The sequence below is a fragment of the Zonotrichia albicollis genome, chromosome 8 (assembly GCF_047830755.1).
Source record: "Zonotrichia albicollis isolate bZonAlb1 chromosome 8, bZonAlb1.hap1, whole genome shotgun sequence".
NCBI classification, from domain to species: Eukaryota; Metazoa; Chordata; class Aves; order Passeriformes; family Passerellidae; genus Zonotrichia; species Zonotrichia albicollis.
The window spans coordinates 5,147,796-5,169,286 of NC_133826.1; the positions used below are offsets into that span (position 1 = coordinate 5,147,796).

General features: G+C 38.5%; 1 protein-coding gene across 3 annotated transcripts in view; it reads left to right on the forward strand.

The window, feature by feature from the left end:
• The window catches only part of USP24 (ubiquitin specific peptidase 24), a 61,455-nt gene that overhangs the window by 5,898 nt on the left and 34,066 nt on the right, over positions 1–21,491 (forward strand). For 2 of the 3 annotated variants that reach the window (XM_074545734.1, XM_074545735.1), the window contains exons 2-18: positions 6,507–6,672; positions 7,631–7,698; positions 9,034–9,177; positions 9,670–9,792; positions 10,674–10,709; positions 11,285–11,350; positions 12,843–12,908; positions 13,711–13,785; positions 14,497–14,655; positions 15,747–15,861; positions 16,371–16,474; positions 17,611–17,718; positions 18,179–18,274; positions 18,364–18,525; positions 19,741–19,785; positions 20,354–20,461; positions 21,075–21,224. In XM_074545734.1, the coding sequence (XP_074401835.1) occupies positions 6,507–6,672; positions 7,631–7,698; positions 9,034–9,177; positions 9,670–9,792; positions 10,674–10,709; positions 11,285–11,350; positions 12,843–12,908; positions 13,711–13,785; positions 14,497–14,655; positions 15,747–15,861; positions 16,371–16,474; positions 17,611–17,718; positions 18,179–18,274; positions 18,364–18,525; positions 19,741–19,785; positions 20,354–20,461; positions 21,075–21,224 (1,791 nt within the window). The remainder of the gene's footprint in view (positions 1–6,506; positions 6,673–7,630; positions 7,699–9,033; positions 9,178–9,669; positions 9,793–10,673; positions 10,710–11,284; positions 11,351–12,842; positions 12,909–13,710; positions 13,786–14,496; positions 14,656–15,746; positions 15,862–16,370; positions 16,475–17,610; positions 17,719–18,178; positions 18,275–18,363; positions 18,526–19,740; positions 19,786–20,353; positions 20,462–21,074; positions 21,225–21,491) is intronic. The other variant, XM_074545736.1, reaches the window with a different exon arrangement.

Genomic DNA, 21,491 nt, shown 5'->3' on the forward strand with positions numbered 1-21,491 from the left:
GAAATGTTAAGCACTTGTGATTCATTGTTTTATTGTTTAAAAGCACGATGTTTATCTGATATCACACTAAGTTATTCTGAGTTATTTGGAACAAGCATGAGGTTTTGTGCTTATGAAAACTCAAGGGTTGGGAGGGATAATGGTGTTGACTCTGACTGGCTGTTTGTAGTTACACAAATGGAGTAAGTTGTTAAATACATCCACAGACAATAGTGAAAACACATGAAAGATGAGAGTTTTCCTTGCTTCCTTATGAATGGCATTCCTAACAGTGCTTTCCATGACCTCTCCCTCACCTACAACTTATCAGACTTCGAAATACGTTGCCAAAAGTGGTTGTAGTGAATCTCTGCCTCAGATTTCACTGAATGCTGTGGTAATGGCAACATAAAAGGGCAAAGAAGCTCCTTGTATTTTTGAAGTTAAATGGAGGTTTTAATTCAAGTGCTATTTTTACACAGCCTCGGTTGTTTTGTTTTGCTGTGATGCTCAGGACTGTGTTTATCTTTGAACAAGCAGGCAAGTACATCAGGGAGTATTGCCTGGTAACATCACACCATCACCCTGGAAATCAGGGAGAGAGTACAAGCCATGTTTTCAGAAACTCTGAGTTAATTCTCAGCTTTGCTGAATTTATTTTTATTTTTTAATTTATATCTTGTTCTTATTCCCAGTCTTACACAGTTCTTGGTTATGAGAGATGGGGGGCAGAGAGAAGGTGGAGCCATAGGGTTTTTCTGGTTATAAATAATTTGTTATAATCCTTTACAGCTACTAAGGGTTTAGACTAAACCTTAAGGATTATAACAAATTATATATATCCATGCATCCTTGATGGTATCCTAGTGCAACTCTAAGTTAAGGTCAGTGTCTGAAACCTTCTGTGAGAAAGTTCACTAAATAAATTGGATTTTTCTTAGGACATCTCTATGATGGAATGAGAGTCCAGATCAACTTCAGTTAGGTAGAGTCTGTAAAATAGGATTTCTTTTCCTTTAGTAGTAGACTGGTATCATCCTCTTATATTGGCATGACAAAATACTGGTATTTTTTTCTTGTGACAAGACTGTATTTGTTTGTGTATAGTCCATAGTAGAAATTTCAAGAGCTTCCTTTCTGTGAAAAAAGAACAAAACAAAACATCTGTGTGTCTCACCAACAAGCTTATGTTCTCCTAGCAAAACATAAACAACAATAAACATTCCTGTCTGTTGCTGCACTTAAATTTTTTGCATCCCAATATGTTTCTCTGGATGAAAATTCAAGGATTTAAGAGATGCTGTATCTCTTAAAACAGTTTAAAACTGTGGCAATACTTTGCAAGTGAATGTCTGTTTGTCAGTAAAACATTCAGGAAATCACAGTGGGTTTTCTTATTGCCAGATAAGAAACATAACATGGAAATTCCATACATGACACCATTTTTTGAGTCTTACTAATGCTGACGTATTCACAAGAGGATTCCAAGCTTGCTCTTAGCAGTGTGGGTCCAGTGGGTTCAATCTGAGTGCAGGAACAGGCAGCTCCAATTTTGTTTCCACATCTGCCTCTTAACAAGAGACAAAAGTTCTTTAACCATCTGAAATACCAGTTTATAAAAAGCAAATAGGTTACACATATGAAAATGTAACAATTTTTTTAGACATTCAGGACCTTGTTCTTAGTGTTTATGTGTAAGTGTAAGGTGGTAGCTTCAAGGTATTTGAAAGGCTTTGAATTCTTACACTTGTGTTTGAGTTCTAGGTAACAGAATATCCCCCTTTTAGGAGTTAATTAACAGAAAGAAAGGTTTGACATCCAGGCGTGAAACTAAAAACCGCTTTAATCAATAGTCTGGCAGGTGGAGGGACTGTCAGGTCATGCCTTCAGGATTCATAGCTTCTCCCACAAATTGATGGGCACAGTACATCAGAGCAGAGAAATGCTCTGTTTTTATGGGTATTTGATGTATTTCTCTCACCTTGCCTCCACCTGAGCACTGCAGTGCTCTGCAAACGCTTGTGAGTGGTACAGCAGTGCTGTGCAGAGGGGAGCATCCCTGCTGACACTTGGCAGCTGGAAAAGATGTACCATTGGAAAATTGATTTCTTTATGTTATCTATGTCTGTGATTAAAATCTGAAGGTGGACTTAAAATTTTTGGCTGCTAGTTCTGGCTTTATGCATTTTTTTCATTACTGCTTTTCAGAGCAGTTAAACTTTGTCCTGTTTGTAGGTACATAGTAACAAGGTTTTGTGGTTGTTTTCTGTTTAACAATTCAATGAAACTTCAAAAATCTCGGGTTTTGGCTATAAAACTATGGTTATTTTGTGAAAATGACTTATTAGAGAGGCATGAGATGGAGGTAGCTGCTTGATCTGCTGGTGTCTTAGAAAGTGTGATCCTGTTGCTTGTTGAAAGAAACAAGACTTTGGGGTTTTGTTTCCTAAGTTATACTGGATTCACGAGCACATAATGTGACTTGGTTATGGTGATAATAGATTCTGTTGGTAGCCTCTTATCTAAATCAAATTAACTAATTTAAATTATGATTTGACTGTAATTTCATTACTAAGGCTGCCAAATAGAATCAAAACAAGTCTTAAACTCATTGTTATTTTATGTAAAGAGACTGGTATGAGAACTGTCAGTGGCTTTAGTTAAACACTGTTTGATGAGTTAATTAGCTGAATACTGCATGAGTACATTTTGAAGCTTTAAACTGTGACCTTTTCGCAATTAAAGTTAAATCATATTTCAGTTTTTGTGCTAATCTTTGTTCTTTGTTACTCTTGAGTGGAAGGTTTTATGCTACAGATTTAAGCAATGCTTTATTGATCAGATGTTGAACAATTTTTGTTTATTCAGCCTTGCAAGCAAATCTGGGAGGTGCCAGGTCCCCAGAGAGGGAATCTTGAATCAGTGCTTGAGCCTGTTCCTGTGAGGGTATTTCTCCTGGGAGCCTGTGTGCGTGTTTAGCCATAACTGCATTTTCACACCTTGAAAATAAGCCAGAAGAGCCAAGACTGTTAGAACGAGGGGATCTTCAGGGCTTTTGTGCAATAGGATATACATCAGAAGGCATGGAAAACTGTGTTAAAGGTTTGTCAGCAGAAGTTTGTTGGTGTCACTATTTCAGCTGCAGAAATAGTTACAGATTTGTGATATGCACTATGACTTCCTACAGCAGAAAAGAGTGATTGTAATGGCCTTTTAGACAGTTTATCTTTGACCCATTGGTTACCAGAGTAGGGCTGGGGGCTTTTCTTGCTCTTTGCTATTTTATGGAAGAACACCTGTACAAATCCTTACCATGCTGGGGACCAGTCCAGTGCTAAGTCTGTTCAGCCAGAATTGCAGAGTCCTGATACAGATCATCATCAAATGGCAGACACCATTCTGAAGTCACCTATTTGAGGGGAGGGAGCTACCTCTTTATATATATTTATTTAGAAACAAGCAAACAAACCCCACATAATTCCCCAAAGCCAAGATTGAGAAAATCACTTTTTGGATGGCTGTTACGGCCTTGTATCTATTTACTTTTGCATGTACCATAATTTTTGTTCAAAATCTTTGTCAGTAGAGTTTGCAGTGACAGTTCCTGAGCTCCTCAGTTACAGAGCATTAATTGTGGTGTTCAAGGCTGTGTTACATTTGTGAGTGTCAGCAGAGAAGTGAATTCTGCAGGCTGTGTTGGAGTGTGAGATCTGTGTGCAGATCTCCAGCCAGCATAAGATGATGCAAGAACTGAGCTGATGTTTCACCTTGCTGCAGCAGCTGCTGCTAATAAATCTCTCACTTTAAAGAGCAGTGCCAAAATCAATTTAAAAATTGGGTGGGTGAACAGTTTGGGCTTTTTCATGTGCAGAAAGACACTAATTATGAAAGAGCAGCAGTAAGTCTTTAAAGAGACTGTTTCTTGTCGTGGATTTGTTTAAGAAACACAACTCAGTCTGCACTAATATAATGTGAACATAGCTGTAATCTCCCAGAAATGCAGAGTGTTCAGTTTATTAATGGTTTGGAGGGGAATTTGGGTTTTAAACTGCCTGGGTGTGTGTTTGAGACTGTCACAGGTTTCACAGTCGCTGTGGAGCTATGTGGATGTGATGTGTTCTAAAATTAATACATGAACTTGATACTTTCTGCACATGGTTTTAGTAGCAGCAGAGCACTGTCAAGCAAGAAGCCTCATTGCCTCTAATTCCTGGAAAGTGCCAAAAGCATGTTCCTTCAATGCAAACAGCTCCCATTACTATAGGGCAGTATTCCAAATACCACGCTCATTTTTTGTGTAAAACCCTCTTTTCACTGCACTGTTGGTAGACTCAATCTAGCAATAGTCCAGATGTGTTCTAAGCATAATTTAGGATAATGTGGGAGCTGAATGCACAGTGAAGAACATGTATTATTTCACTTTCTGTGTGAATTTCTGTGTCACGGACCCTGGCAATCACTTGTGTGGAAACAGGCAACTAATGAGCAGCATTGCTGGGATGCAGATGGGAAAGCAGAACAAGAAGTGGAGTTTTTCATCTATAGTTGAAGGGGTCTGCATTGCTGTTCTGCACCTCTTTAGATGCCAGTTGCTGTCGCAGCGTTTATTTAATGGGGATGCTTTCCTCCAGGGAATGAAGCAACTGTTGCTCTGTTTCTGTAACATTTGTTGAAATGTTGCTTTCCTTGGCTACAAGTGGAGGCTGAACTGTAGTCCTTGAACACCCAGCAATTGGGTTTTGAAGTTATACTCAGTCTGCTTTTTTTATACTAAAAGTTCATTCCTGCTCTGTTACTGTGAGCACTTTCTTTGTAACTGCACGCTTGTTTTCTGTAGGAAATGGTTTTGTTTTCTGCATGAGTGTTCTTTACAGAAGCTGTATAATTAACAGTTTAATTTCTAAAAAATGCTTCTAGATAATTTCAGTGTCTTTTCATGCAGACCTTCAAACAACCCTCCTCCAAAACCTGAAGTATTTAAACAGGGTGTGATTTGCTAGATGGGAATTACATCAGCCATCCATAATCAGTGCTGGATCAGGTGACCACAGTTTCTGAAGCTGATATTCAGGTCTGCTAAAGTACAGCCTCCCATAAAGACAAACTGGGCACAAAGTGTTTAGCAGGGGGTTACAGAAAGGCAGCACTTTATTTCCCAGGCACCAATATGTGGTTTTTTCTGAGCAGTGTTCTGCTCCTATAAATTGTCCTGCTGCTCTGCAGAACGTTAGCAAGTCCAGCCCACGTGCTGTCCGTGAACTTTAAAGGTTAAGCTCTGCACAATTGCTGTTCCCTTGGCTTAATAGTTTTGAACCATTATGAAAGTGAATGACACATTTACTTTTTAAAAACAGGTCTAATCCTACAAATAGCAAATGCAGTGAGAGAGCTGGAAGCACACTTGTGTGCATACATTGATTTTGTTCTTGATATACCATCTCCTTCAGAGTTCAGTTCTTTTGGTTTATTCCTTTCTAGTTGTTCCACTCACTTTCCTGACACTGTCTGGTTTTTACTGTGGAATGTTTCCTGCTTGTCCTTCCTCCCTCCATGTCTCTGGCTTCTTTCTCAGTGGGATCTTGTTACCATCACTTGTTTTCCACTGTCTCTGGCAGTGGCTCCTGCTCGCTGCCAGGCCTGACCCAGACATTCTGTCCTTTCTCCTGCTGGCTTTGCCTGCTCTTGTGGAGGCAGGGAAAGGTAGTCCATGTGAACTCTTTGACACATTGGATACCTGGCATCTATGGCAGGTTAAAAAATAAACAAAAGAAAATAAATGAATAACTTGTCTACTCTTTCTTTGGCATTGCTGGGGCAGTTACCTCATATGGCACTTGGAGGAGAGCAGGGGGTAATTCTGTGTCCTGTACACAGAAATAGCTGCTCTTCAGTGCCCCTAGCAAGGAAACCTGTAAAGCTTAGCTGCAGTCACCTGCTCGCCTTTTCCCTCTTACCTTCCAGAATATTTGCCAGTAACTCATTATGACTTCAGGAGAACGATAATTACATTACCTTGTTGGACAACTATATTTCTTGTTTTTCATTAGGTTATTAGTTAGTAAAATAAAAGCTTGATGTACTGAAACAGTATCCTGTATTTCTAGTGTGATGGGGTGAAATGGATTTCCCTAAGAGTAAACTATTCCCATATTCTACAGGAGTTGTTGAACAGAGGATTAATGTGCAGATCTATGGAGATCAAAATTTGTACTTTACAGTCTCCCAGGGACTGGAAGTACTTATCACCTGGCTCTAGGATCTGATATGCTATGGAACAAGATTTGCTGCTTAAATTGGCAATTAGTTAGCAATTAGTTATGTAAACATGGTACTTATCACCTCCGTGAAATACTCCAGGTATGTAATCCCTTCAATTCAAATTGAAATATTCAATTCTACTTTGAAAAACGCAAGCAGCCTCAGGGTTGAGAATTTGACATGCTTGTTACAAGCACAGCTGCCTTTTCTAAACCCTTTAATGTGTTTAGGAAACTGGTTTCCTTGAACTTTATTTTTTTCACCTGCAGAAAAATGATGAAAATGGGAATTGCTCTGGTGAAGGGATTGAATTTCCAACAACCAACTTGTATGAGCTGGAGAGCAGAGTTTTGACAGATCACTGGTCCATACCTTACAAGAGGGAGGAGTCTCTAGGCAAGTGCCTAATTGCATCCACCTACCTGGCCAGACTGGGTAAGTTCCCTTTCACAATTGCACAGATTATCTGTTCAGAGGGTGTCACAGACAAAATGTTGGGCAGTTGTGTCTTTCACTTTACTCTTGCTGCTGTTTTCTTGCACCCTGCACAACAATCACATCTCTGGGAAAGTGTTTAACAGTGAACTGTTCTACCCAATGCTGTAAAAACATCATTGATCTCTTTTCTTTCTCTCTAAAGTAATCTGTTTGCTTAATTTTTTTTCAAAAAGTGGCACACATGTTTCTTTATGTTCTAATAATTGTGGGAATTACATCTTTTCAGAACTAAATTACTCTTTTTTTTTTCCTTGTGCTGGGTATTTTCCATTCATAAAAGCAAGCTGTCATCTCAGTCCCTGCTGTACCATTCTTGTATAAGTGGTTGCTTTTCACTTTGTATGAGTGAAGTGCTTATATTGCATTACATCTGAATTTGACTCTTCTTATTCAGTACTTTGGCTGGGGTTAAGAGTGTTAGGGAGGCACCACACCCAACAACTGGTGTATAATGAGAGTACAAGATAGATTTTCAGCCATGCCTGATGGCAGACTAAAGGAATGTTGTAATCTCTTGGAAGAATAGAAGTTGTTAAGTGGTTCTGGTTTTTGCTTCTCTGTTTGCAGTCTGTGTTAAAAGGCTGTGCTTTAATTTGGTTTTGGAGGGAGGCTGTGAAGCATCAGTAATGTATGAATTGTAAACTCTATGGTGCTAATAATGCTTGAAAAACCTGTAAAAGGTATTGGGAAATTAATTCTTAGTTCTGAAAGGCAGGTTCTCTCAAGGCATGCTTTTTGTGGCTTAAAAAGCACACTAGTTATGAAGGAGCAGTAGCACTTTTATTACTGCTAATTTGGGTTGGTGTTCCTTCAATTTTGCCACAAGGTCTCTGAGGTCATCTTAAAAAGTGATTTTTTTAAAGTACTGGGTAAAAGAACTCTCTTTTCTGTAAAGGTCTTTCTGATTCTGATGAGAATTGCAAGAGGTTTATGGACAGATGCATGCCTGAAGCATTTAAAAAGGTAAGTAGGTACAGCAGGCCAATTCAGTGTTTCTCTGTGTTGTTCATGGTGGAAATAGTCTTTTGTAATCCAAAAATTAAAACTACTGAATGGGTTCTTAGATTAAAATCACACTCAAAATATTTTCCTAGATTAAAATCATAGAAATAGAAATTTAAATTTAAATCATACAGGGTTCCATTTACAGGGTTCCATTACAATTCTGTAACTCTGGCCAACTTTAGCACTTGGCTTTTTTTCTTTTTTTCTTTTTCTTAAATGAAGAGCCCTATAGTAATTACCAGAGCCCAAAGAGAGGTTTGTTCTCAATGCCCTGTGTTTCTCTGGGCTGTTTTGAATTTGCCTTATATAGTTCCCCAAACTAATTGACTTGCCACTATTCCATGCACTTTAGGTACTGTGTGTATTTCCTGCCCAGTATTTAGTCCATATGTATAAAAAAACACACATACCCTTTAAAAAGTTACTTGGTCCTAGTGTTAAAATACTGAGAATATAACTTCATTTAAGGAAGGCAGAAATTTAAGGGAAAAGTTCTTTTTCCATACTATTATCAGAGTGCTAATCTTACATACAGTAGTTTAACATCACTTGATGTTTTTTGCATATGAAATAAACAATGTAGATTGTTCCTCCAAAAGGATAATCTGTAGAAATCTAAGTTCAGGATGTGCTGAATTACAATTTGCTGAAATATTTACAAGAAACTCTATTAATGTTACAAAAAGTGATTGTATTTAAGGTATTAATTTTATCTGCTTTTATTCAGACACAGCAGAAATTAAATTAATTTGCAGATGGCAGCCAGGTGTCCTTTATAAACAACCATGAAACCAGATTTAAAGAACATGTTTCAGTAGGTGGGAGCAGCATTAAATACTTCTTTCTCCTGCTGCATGTGCTTTGTTTTCCAATAGAAGCTGCTCAAAAAGTGCGAATTGGTAAATGGTTACCTCAGCTGAATCAGTGCAGCTTTATGGCTGCCTGTTTCAAGATTTAATAGTTGTGTGTTCAATCTGCAGACAGATTCATTTCATAGTGGTTGTTCTTTGCAAAGGTTACAATCTCTCCTAGTGCATGCAAATGGAAAATGCTTAGATAGATTTTATTTTCTGTCATAATCTGTGATTTAAGGTGCTCTTCTGCAAAATTACAAATTGAGTTAACTCTTAAGCCATTAGTGCAGAAAGAACATCTGAAAAACACACCAGATAGTGATGAGTGCATTCCAAGGAAACATTTATTCTGAAAAAAGAGTCACAGGAGTTGATAAATTTGTCCTTGTTTTTGATTGTGCTCCAAATTTTTAAAAACTGCCTTTTTTTTCCTTGTTAGCTGTTGACGTCCAGTGCTGTTCACAAGTGGGGAACCGAAATCCATGAAGGAATCTACAACATGCTCATGCTGCTGGTGGACCTGGTTGCAGAGAGAGTAAAACAAGATCCCATCCCCGTGGGCCTGCTTGGTGTGCTTACAATGGTATTTGACCCTCTGATACAGTTTTAATATCTGGGTATTTGGCATTTTGTTTTTATGCAGCTGATGTTTTTTCCAGCTGTTTAAGTTGTAATTCATTGTCTTAAAATCTGCAGCCATTGTTTGCTGCAGGTATTTTACATCCAGTATGCAATTCAAAGGAGTGGGTGCTGTTCAAAACTTCTGAAAACCAGCAGTTTAAAAAAAAATATATCACTTTTTTGTCATTTTGCTCTTTGTTTTTTAAAACTGATGCTTTGAGTTCAGTTCTCTGTTTTATGGACCTCTGGCTCATGGGGTTATTGGATATATAAAGGTTTCAAAATGCTTTATATGTTGAGAACTGAGAGGTGGGAGCAGGGGGCTTGTCTCCAGCTTTATTTTTTGCTAGATCTTTAACTGTAAGCCAGGAGAATGCTCAGCTAAAACAATTATCAAGATAAGTTTGAAAGTGGCATAAGGCACCTGTTCATTGCCATGGGCTTTTCTTTGAAGGCATTCAATCCCGACAATGAATATCATTTCAAGAACAGAATGAAGGTGTGCCAGAGAAACTGGGCAGAAGTCTTTGGGGAGGGCAACATGCATGCTGTCTCACCCATATCCACTTTTCAGAAGGTAAGCATGGCCATGCCCTAAAAACTAATTTTAGGGTGGATGTCTTTGTCTCAGATAAGATTAATTGTTTAGTAGGTATTTGTAAGACAAAGTTTAAATATGTCACCACGAATTACTGCAAATAGATGTGGAGTGTGTGTTTGTCTGTAGACATTAATTTGTGCTCTCAAGTTGTTCCAATTCTCTGTTAGAGGCTGCATTTAGAAATGGGTGAACTTTCATGTCTAAAGTAGCACAACAATCTGTGTTTTGCTTTAGACATGAAGCACACAACGGGTGGGTCTGTGTATTTAAGGACTGACATCTGTTTGGTTGTTGAGTGTGAAATGACCAGGATAACTCCAAGTGTCTAGTTCTAGTAGAGAATTCAGGCTTTTCTGACAGCCAAGGATAAAATATCTTCAACTCAAACACACTGGCAAGGAGGCAGTTTTTGAGGTTTGCACTATCTTGTTACAGTTTTTCCAGATGGGTGGGACAAAACAGCATCATGGAGTTGATTTCCCCTTCAGGAAACAAGTTTGTGGCCGTAGAAAGAAAATTCTACATCTGCTGCTTTGGGGAAGTAATGTTCCACACTGCTACAGTGCTATAAATACAGTTGCTTGTGAGTCAGCAGCCACAATGTGATCTGTTGCCACAGCACATGGGCAGTGATGTCAGGCAGAGTCCAAAACAGGATGATGCTCATGAGAACCAACCAGAGCTCCAGCTACACTTAATACAGGAGCTGTTACAAACACTGCTTTATTTGTGTAATAGTGCATCCATTTGAGGCGTGGGTTGATGTGCTGAACGTGTGTCCAAATGTCTGTTTCAGAAGACAAATGTTGAGCATTGATGTTGCAGCTGCTAATTTGTTCCTATTCTTATTGTTCAAGGAGCCTCACGGGTGGCTGGTGGATCTGGTAAACAGGGTAGGTAAATGTAAACCAGAATTGTTGTTTGTCACTTGAATTCATTGGTCTTCAGGGGTAATTTCTTCTCCCTCCTCACCTTCCCCTTGTTTTTTCACTCATCACTTTTCTGACAACCACAAAAAAAAATAGGGTGATATTTTAATCCTGCCTTGTAAAATGTAGCTTGTTGAGTTGCTGCCTTCTCCCCTGAGCACTTTTACCCCAATGTGGTATCTATGACTAGAGGAATTTGAGAGCCCAGCTGAGGCTGCAGTCAAAGGTTCCCCAAGGCAAAACTGCCAGTCCAGTCAGCTATTGCTCTGTGTGGTCTACCTTTCTTCCCTCTGTCCATTTTTACTCAGGACAGAGTTTCTAGCTTGATACTTACCCTGGTATCATGAATAGTTGCATTGCATTCCCCAGTGTGTCCCTGCATTCCCATGAAAATATAAAGCTTTGTTTGGATAGGATGTTCCATGGTAAAGGACGCTTGTTGGCATCTCAGGAACTGTCAGTGGAATATTTTCTATAATCTCTTATTTAAAAGATAAAATACTGTAATTCACTGTGTAACACTGATTATTTTATTTCAGTTTGCGGAGTTGGGTGGATTTTCGGCAATTCAGTCCAAACTCAATTCTGAAGATATTGAACTTGGGGTAAGTCCATCTTCTGTCATGAGACTTCTCCCTTTCCATTTTCCCTTTCATGTAGAACCAGCAGTGTCCCTTTTGGCAGTGCTTTTACCTTTTCTTTGGTACCAGAGCAGCACTCCCACAGAGCCCTGGAGAAGTGCTGTCAGGCTGGAGGTCAGGTGAGGTTGTACATAAGAATTCTGACTGAAGAGCAATTAAGACTTCACAGAGGAGAGGAGAAATTAGTGTACCTTGCTGCTAGCATTCAGCCTTCTGGTTAGACATCAATCAAAGTACTTTTGTTGTATGCTCACCAGTATGTCCCTGGTTTTCTGTTTACTGCACCCATAGCTGCATTTAGCTGAAAGCAAATTGACTTCTGTCATTTATTATAGAAATCACTGTTAAGGAAAAAATCCTTAGGAAGACAGACAGTGTCTAATCCTAAACAACTTTTCAAGAGCAGTGTCTTAAAACTGACTGGTTCAATGGAGCTAAGCTATTTATAAACTAACTTGGTTAGTTTTAGCTTCCTAACCTATATTCAGGAGACTTCCAATTCTTTCAAGCTTTGGAGAATGAGGAGGCTAAAGGAAAACTATGTCATCTGGAACCTTGTCCCCCAGTATAAAATCAGTCTGCTTCCAGTGACATGCCACTTGGAGGGAATTCAACTTCTTTTCTTGGGGTATTGATATTTTCTGCTTTGTATTGAGATAGATTCATATGTCAGCTTGACAGAAGAATAAGGAAAATCTTGATATACATGCCAGTTCTGTAATAGAAACTTTGACTTGACTTTGTTTAATGATTAATAATTGCCTGTTTAGGAAGGAAATATCTGGGTCAGCGTCATTAATCTGGGCCTTGGATTGCATTGCTGCACACTCAGTTCCACAATTCTTGATCCAGTGTGAAAAGAAACTGATTTTGGTCTTATTTATTGGCAAACAAATGCTTTTATACATTTAATTTCTTGACGATAGATACCACTTTAAAATCACGCATTGAAGAGATCTTGACATGTATATGACACATTTACAAAAGCTTTCTCCCACGTATTGCTTTGGGAAAGAAATTTGCCATATGGCTTTAACCTTAAATTTTGCATTCACACTTTTGATTGCTGTAGAGAGCAAGCAAAATGTGATATGTTCCTTTCCGTCTGTTTATTTCTGTGACTGAAACAGGATCTGTCAGAGAACACTGAACAGAGTGATGAGAGGACCAAGATTAGAGAAAACTGGGAAGGCATTTTTTATTTCAGACAAAAATATGTAACACATACTGTATGCCATATATAATACATAGCACATACTCTACTGCGTGCCATAGAGTAAATCTTTCTGAAACCATGTGTTGTTGTAAAGGACTTGCACACCAAAAACAATCATAGCAAGTGACTGGAAATACATAATATAAATTATACTTGTTCACCTTTATTTGCCTTTTAATCTATATTACTATGAAAAGATTCCTTAAATATGCAGCTAAATACTTGCTGTCTTTTTTTCAGGCAATCTCTGCATTAGTTCAACCATTCGGAGTTTGTGCAGAGTATCTTAACTCTTCTGTAGTACAGGTAAAATGTCTTTGTTATGACTTGTAAGAGGACTGAAAATTAATTTCCAACTGTGTTGGTGTGAAACTGGTGACTAATTTGAAAAGCCTTCAAACCTCATGTTGCAGAAAGTACAAGAAGCATTTTGAGCACGCTGAGGTGATGAGTAAAGGGCTCAGACAATGTTCAGATTCATTTTCCAAGCAATTATCTGTAGTCATGTATCTACATCTGCAGCAGTGAGGGGCTTTACCACTGCTATTAGTAAGCAGTAGAAGCCATGTGGGGAAAGAATCCAGCCTGAAGGATGAACTTTGCTTTCAGTTTAACTCTCTGGCTGAGATGAAGGACATGGATAGGAGAGTTTACACTGCAAAAATTGTGGTACAGGAAAAAAATTCACCAGGATCTCTTTGTATGTGCAAGTGTACTCCAGGCTTCACTCCTGCCCTCACCACCAAAAACTGTTGACTTAAGTGACTGAAAGACTTTATTTGAAGAGGATGTAGTTTAGAAACCCCTGGGAGTAAGAGAGGCACATGCAGCTAATATCTGATGTGTTTTTACAGGTCAATTGGTCTATCTGTATTTGCAGACCTGCATTACAGGGGTCTGAAATGGGTTCTTACTCTAATTGCTTTTTATTTTCCTGGACACAGCTACCAGGATAGCTTTATCTTTGTTGTAGGTGTTGCTTTATCTCTAAGGCAGTGGTGAGCTTTCAGCTAAGTATTTCCTTTTGCTGCAGTCACGTCTTTCAAGTAATGCAATTGATTTCAGGAAGCATTAAAATGATTGTCGTGCCTTTTCTCACGTTCTTTAGCCCATGCTGGATCCAGTCATTCATAAAATGATTAAATATGTACAGAATGTAGAAGAGAAGGACTTGAAAGACAAGGTAATGTTTTACATATTAAATATTTAGGAAGAACTTCCTGCGTGTCTTGGAAATGCTGTCAGTGTAAATTAGAACAATAGCTTTCTTCTCACTGGCAGGAATACAGCTTGTTCTGAATTCTGACTGAATGACATAGTGAAAATGCATTTATCCAATTCTATTCAATACCCTTTTCAGCAAATATCTGGTTTATGACCCTTTCTTAAATATTTTTCTGCTGTTGCTATCAAATTTTTGGTTTTGTTGGTCCCCTTGTGCAGCAGCTTCTCTGACTCAAAGATATTTACGGACTTGCAGTCTGTTAAATTCATATTACTGTTGCAATAGCTGTTTGCTTCTGAGAATTTGGTAGTAAAGTGTCTGTAACTTGTGGCTACTTCCTGCATTACCCTGAATTTGACATTCAGTTCCATTAAATTGTGTTGGCTTTTTACTTAGTTATAAATAGTTAATTTTAAACAAGAAAGTATTCATAGATTGTTGGACCAAAGGAGAGCAATTTACCAAATCTAAACCTTTAACAAGAGGTTTAATTATCTTAAAATTTCTACTGTACAAGCAATACTTTCATATGTAGCAGGTACTGTGTTTTGATTAACCAGTCTGTTTGGTCACTAAACTTACTCTTTGCGAGTTACTGACATCCATAGCAGAGTAGCAAAAATACCAATGGCTCTGTTTGTTCCTTTTTTGTTGTTTTGTTTCAAACAGAGGCTGGTGAGTATCCCTGAGCTCCTGTCTGGGATCAAACTGCTGTGTATGCGCTTCCAGCCTGACCTGGTCACGGCGGTCGATGACTTGCGGCTGGACATTCTGCTGCGCATGTTGAAATCCCCCCACTTCAGTGCAAAAATGAATTCCCTCAAAGAGGTAGGTTGGCTTTTTGTCTGGCTCTGTGTGTGCACATGAGCACGGGTTTGGGTAGGATGAGTTGTTAATAAGTCACTGAAACCACAGCCTTAAGTAGAGATGGTGCAATATCTCCTTGCAAGTTGTGTTGCCTTAGCAAAAGCTTGGTTCAAAATAAACACCAAAACAAGTTAATGTAACAGGAGTTGTTTATAGCATTAGTAGCCACTGCAAGGCTTCCCAGTTAGACACAGTTTGAGAAGTGAACTATTGTAAGAAATGCAATTTTAGATTTATTTATAAGCAGTGGTCTATGCTATTCATTGAATATTCACTCTGGGGTAATGCTGAGCATCCTGAAATATATCCCATTTTTCTTCTTTCACTGAGAGGAAACAGAAAAGAAACCAAATGGGACTTACAACCTATGTTGATGTTTCAGTCCACTCATATCATGTCATTGCACTACATAATTGTAGTATTTATATTGTATTTTTTATTACAGTTGTATGTGGACACTGTAGCATTTCAGAGTCCATCTTTGCTGCTTTTTTTCCTTCTCTGTTTATGAGAATATTGAGATGTTAAACCTCATTGCTGTTTGGTTCTTAATCATAAATGCTGTGTATCCATGGTGGATTTATAAAAGTGCAGCTTTTGAAGATTTTAGCAGAAATGTGCTTTTTCTCCCTCAAGTGAGGAGCCTGTATCAGTTCAGTATTGGATAAAAAGTAGGACACTGATTTGAGTGTAACAAGCAGAAGCCTGAGATAACCTACTTCTGGCATATCTGTAGAAAGATACCTGGCAGCACAGGCCAGCTTTTCTGTGTCAGACTGAGAATAAGATCCTGCTGCATCAGAGACTGATGACATGGTGTTTCTGGTTAGGAATTTGCCTTTAAACAACTCATTAAAAAACAAAAATGAAAAGTTAAAAAGCCAACACCATGCAAAAAACAACCCAAAAAATCCCAAACACCTTCTGTACTCAAAATATTGCAGGATTCACACTTAAGCTTCATCATGAGCCTTTTTGAATAGATTTCATTCTCTCTGTGTGTGATGCAGGTGGGAATTTTTTGTTAAAATCTTACATTTCGCATTTTTTAGGTAACAAAATTAATAGAAGACAGCACTGTGTCCAAGTCAGTGAAGAATGCAATAGACACAGACCGACTGCTGAATTGGCTCGTGGAGAATTCGGTCCTGTCAATTGCTCTGGAAGGTAAAAACTCTCCCAAAGCCTTTTGGTACATGCTTTAAATTACTTAAATTTTAAAATCTCATCTCTCCCTTTCAATACACTTTAATGAGCATTATTAACCAGAATTCAAGGGTTTTGTTGTCTCCAAAATAAAGTAAAATCCTGCAAATTGTGTAACTATCATCTTGTCCTCTGTTTGCCATCTGTGCAGATGTCTTCTGCTGTACTTGGGGTTTTTTACTCAAAGTTTTTCTATGGTTAGTCTCTAAAAAAGACAGAAAAGAGGTGTTTTTCTCCTCAAGTAGTAACATTCTGTAGGAGTACTATCAGATGTATGAAGCAAAACAAAATAAAAATGGAAACAGCCTTGTTCTTTTTCTTTGTACTGAGACTTATCTGTAACAGTAAAGACCTTCCAAATGAAGATAGCTTTGTTCTCTCTTCTAAAATAATTAGTTCTTTTCTATAAAATTAATGTATTTAATATTGTTTGAAATGCATTTATTGAGTTGCCTTTCTTTGTTTCACAGGTAATATAGACCAAGCACAATACTGTGATCGTATAAAGGGAATTATTGAACTGCTGGGCAGCAAATTATCTTTAGATGAGCTCACTAAAATATGGAAAATTCAGGTAAGGAGTCAAGGCTAGGCAGGTGCTTTTAGACTACCTTATAAACAAACATTCAAATTAAGGAATTTTTAAAAATTATCTACACATCTCTATTGCAATGTGGAGCTGTTGAGATTTTAGCAGTATAATTAATGCAAAGATTTCCTTCTACTTCTTCCTTTACCATGTAAAATCTATTATTCTGGAAATTTCTTGTATCACAGCTGCTGAATCCTGTGATGAAGTTCAGTTCTTTGCAACAAGTGTTAAGGAACTGCAGAAGTATTTGACTTGGCATAAAGAGGTTGTCAGCCTGAAACAGGTGACAGGAATATTTGTCTAGACCAAACTAAGATATTAATGTTTGTGGCTGGAGGTATGGATTTAAAGTCAGAGTGTGACTTTAAAGAGAGTGGGTTCCATTCTCATTTACCTTCCTGTACAGACATATAATTGACTGACAGGTCATCTTTTGGCCTTCACTTTAAGGATATTCAATTTATTTCTGTGTGGGGAAGGTGGTTTGAGTGTTTATGTAAGTGACACATGGAAACTTTGACAAGAAACTTATCTTCCACTGCAGGAAATGGTTTTCTTCTCTGTGCAAATGTTGATATTTTAGACTAAACTCATTGAACACTGTCAGGTCTGCAGTTTGTGTGGCATGGTAGCAAGCCTTTAGTGCTTAGCAAAGTTGAAATGTGATTCTAGCTCCCTCACTTTTATTCTTTAATAAAAAGCAATACTTCCTCCCCCTCTCTGGCTGTTGTTACCATGGTGCTCCCATGCGTGTGGGAGGAGATTTTGTATTGCTCATTTTTGAGTAAAGCCTGGAAGAGTTTCAAAGATTCAACACCTCACACGTGAACCTCACCAAGCAATAGAAAAGGTGATGTTTGTACTGCTGCCACTGCAGCAGCTTAAAGCTGCTGTAATGATGGCAGACTTGTAGTTTCCTGCTTTAGAAATAATTCCAAAGACTTCTCAGCCAGGGAAGTGAGGAGCACAGACAGTTTACTCTGAACTTGTGTTTCCACCATGTCAAAAGCTGCTATTCTCACTCATTAGTGTGAATAATGCTAGGATAATGCTTACATGAAGGTTTTTCTCTGGTTTGTTTGGGTTGAACACCTACCTTGTGTTCTCTTCCTTTTCAGTCGGGACAATCTTCCACTGTGATTGAGAACATACACACCATTATTGCTGCAGCTGCTGTGAAGTTTAGCTCTGACCAGCTCAATCATTTATTTGTTCTAATCCAAAAGGTAAGTTTTCACATGAATTTAAATTCCTTAGAAAGAGAATTGATGAGATGTGCTTGTGCATCCAGCCTACTGAAAGGCAGATACCTTGAATACATTTGTATTTTCTATATAAATGTAACATTTGCTATTAAAAAACACTTAACTTTTATGTTAACCCAGAAACCTTATCTGCTACTGTTTTGCTAATTGACTTGGATTTTAAGCACATTAGATAGCCAGTCCTAAGGGACTTAAAGTGAGATTTTATTATTATATTTAATCCCTAATGGTATTTAAAAAAGAGTTGAGCAAATTAGTGCTGTAACTCCCAGCAACAGAAATAAGGAAATACTTACAGTGGAAACATACTTGTTTGTATTTTGATTTTCCTGCAGTAAAGCAATTGTGGATTGTATTTTTGTGTACACTTGAGATGTAACACCTGATAAGATGCTCTAACATTGATTTCTCTGCTGTGCAGAGCTGGGAGACAGAGAGTGACCGAGTGAGGCAGAAGTTGCTGAGCCTCATTGGGCGCATCGGTCGAGAAGCGCGAGTGGAAACAACCACTGGCAAGGCAAGGGGATGGTTTTCCTTTGATTTGTTAAATGTAGAGTAGCATCTGTACTCCCTAGGTCCTGACTATCCTGGCCCTTCTTCCTGCAGGTTCTGGAGGTACTTTGGGAGCTGGCTCATCTTCCAACGTTGCCGTGTAGTCTTATCCAGCAGGCCTTGGAGGAACACCTGACAATCCTCAGTGATGCTTATGCAGTGAAAGAGGCAATCAAAAGGAGCTACATCATCAAATGCATAGAGGATATCAAGAGGGTTGGTTTATTATTTTATCTTTTCCAAAATGAAATCTTATCTAGCCTCGATGTTGCCCTTTTCTTTCAAGATGCACAAATTGTGTGTCCCATCTGTAAGTTCTTACCTTGGGGAGTCCTCGAGAGGGGTAGGCTTTGTGTGAGCCACTTTGTTGATCATGAGACTCATAGTAAGTCTCTTGCCTTTGTTTTAAGCAAATTTTCAGCACAAGGAGTGATCAGTTTATGGGAAACTACCAGGATGGGCCCAAGGTTAGAATTTGCAAATGGAACCACTGTAAAGGTATGTCAGTATTTTAACTGTCCCTTTCATGTGAAAGCCTAGATTAGTTTATTTTGAGTAAAGCATGTGTTCTGGCATGACCATTAAGTCTCAAAATACAAATCAATATTTCAATTGTAGTAGTTTTGTATTTTAGTTAAATACTTAACTCTTTTCCTGTAACATAAAGAAGCCATTCCCAAAGCTGCCTGTGCTGTTTCCTGGCAGCAGCAGAGATGTGCATGGCTTAAAAGACTGCATATATTCTCTCCTGCACTGTTCACATAGCAGGCAGTTTTTCTTCAGGCCTGCAGGAATGCTCTTGTCTTCTTTTTTCAGCTTGAAGTATGCTGTAAATAAAGGAAAAGGCTTGTACTTTAATGTTCATTTCTTTAATGATAAATTAGGTTTTGTCTGTGTTGCAGCATCTGTAGGGGATTTTAGATGTTTAGGAGGTATAGTATGTTGGTTCTTGATATTGATCACACTTCTGTGTGTGTTCATGAATATGAATTTCAAATCTTGGGTTCTCAATATCTGAAAGTTGTACTTTTTTTTTTCTTTTGGATCTTCTCTTATGCTTTCTTAATCTTACTCCTTTTAATTATATTCTGGCAAGGGCTTTTACATAGGTGCTGCAGTGGGAAACATTAACAAAAGCTGTGATTGTAAACTAGAAGGGATTGGGGTAAGCATACAGCAGACTTCTAAAATACAGGGTGTTCTTATTTCCCTTTATTAGGGAAACGAAGTGATAAACTGGGAGGGAACATAATGTCAAGGCAGCTTTCTCAAATTTGTGAGGGAGCCTTCAGTGGAGAGCTCTGTTATGGTTAGGTTCCTTCAGCCTCTCTGAGTATGTAGGTGGTATTTGGGTGTTGTCAGTGTTTAAACCAGACATCACTTCTCTGAACAAGCAACCTCAGTGCTGGTCTGTGTGGTCAAACTTTACAGAAAATGAAGCCTCCCAGAAAAGTGATGAGCAGTTCTAAAAATGAGGTAGGAGGGTTATTCTTTGTAGGATCTCTTTCAAAATACAGCTTAAGTATCCTTTGCTTCCTATCAGGGAGCTGCTTGCAGCACCAATCAGAAATTTCTTGTCTCTTAAGCCTCAGTAGTATTTGAAATGCTTTCTTCTATTGCTCTTCCTTTAGCAGTGACACCATTTGGCTGGATTTGCCCTTTTATGCCCTTTTAGACCTGTTTAATCTCCCATAATTGAGGAAGGTGGTGGTTATCATCTCTCCCTGGTGCAACTGAGCTCTTTTTGGTTACTTAATTTGCATGATCTCTAGCAAGGAGCTGGCACTTTGGGCTTAATAATAGGGATAGCAAAATGGCATATGTGTTTATCAAGGGACTTCTTGTAGAAAGTGAAGAAAGGCACTTTGAGTGTGTTTGAAAAGAGAGGAGGAACAAGTATCTGAAGCCAGCAGAGGTGGTAGCTGTTCTTTTGAAACAGCAACCTTAACAGATATCATTAGGCTTCCAGGAGTCTGAGAGAAAGGTTAATCTGTTGTTGAGCACGTAGCAGATGTGTAATTGTTTTTACCTTTCCTGCTGCCAGTCGTCCCAGCACAATAATCCCCAGTTTGTGTGGGTGGTGCCAGCCCTGCGTCAGCTCCACGAAATCACGCGGTCGTTTATTAAGCAAACTTACCAAAAACAAGACAAGGTAAGGCTATATGCTGGCAAGATTGTTGAAACTTTTGTTGTGTCTGTGTAGCTCAGCCAAACATGGAAGTTTGAATTTAGAAAAAAAAAATAAATTAGCTAATAAACAATTTTAAAAGTAGTTCAGTGATGTAGCATAAACAAACTGTTGGAGTAGAGGTGCTGTGCTGTCCCTTTGTGAGTGTGTGTTTGTGCATGTATAAATCTGTTTGCTGTGTCAGGACTAATTCGTTTTATTCTCAGCTTTTTGTAGAATAATTAACAGGTGTTAAGAAATGAACAATGGCTAATGTTTAGACCAACCGCTTTGTAATTGAATTGACATTGACTCTTGGAAAAAACAGACTAAACTACCAGCAATCATGTGTGCTGTAGAGTGGCTGTGTGGATATGTGGGACTTTGCAATTTGCAGCACTTGTGTTTCAGCACAAGCTGAAAACACCAACATTAGGGAGGTTGGGTGCTTGGAGGGGGAACAGCTGACTCTGAGTGGGGGTACATGACTCCTTCTGGTAAGAGATGTGTGTCTGTAGAAGAGCAAATTGCTGTACACACATCCCTGTTTAACCTTCGCTTTAAAACCATCTTTCCTCTCTTTTCTTTTATTGCCAAGAGCATTATTCAAGATTTAAAGAAAAACTTTGAAATAGTGAAGTTGGTGACAGGAAGCTTGATATCCTGTCACCGTTTGGCTGCATCTGTGGCAGGCCCAGGAGGGCTGGTGGGAGCAACACTGGTGGATGGCCGATACACCTACCGGGAGGTACCGCATTTCTTTACCTTCTTATTTCATTTTTGAAATTCACTAGTGAAGAATTAATCTAGTTTTTATTTGTAGTTCTACTACTTTTATATGAAGGCTTGTTGTACCCTTGTTATTATATAGAATAAAGTTCTGTAAACATGACACAAAATTACAAAATTCCTTAGCAAAATTTCTACCTGGTGAAAAGTAGATCTCCCCATCCTAGGATCTGTTGTTGCCAAGCCTGTGCAGCTTCCAGCTTCTTCACCAGCTTCAGTTGCTGGT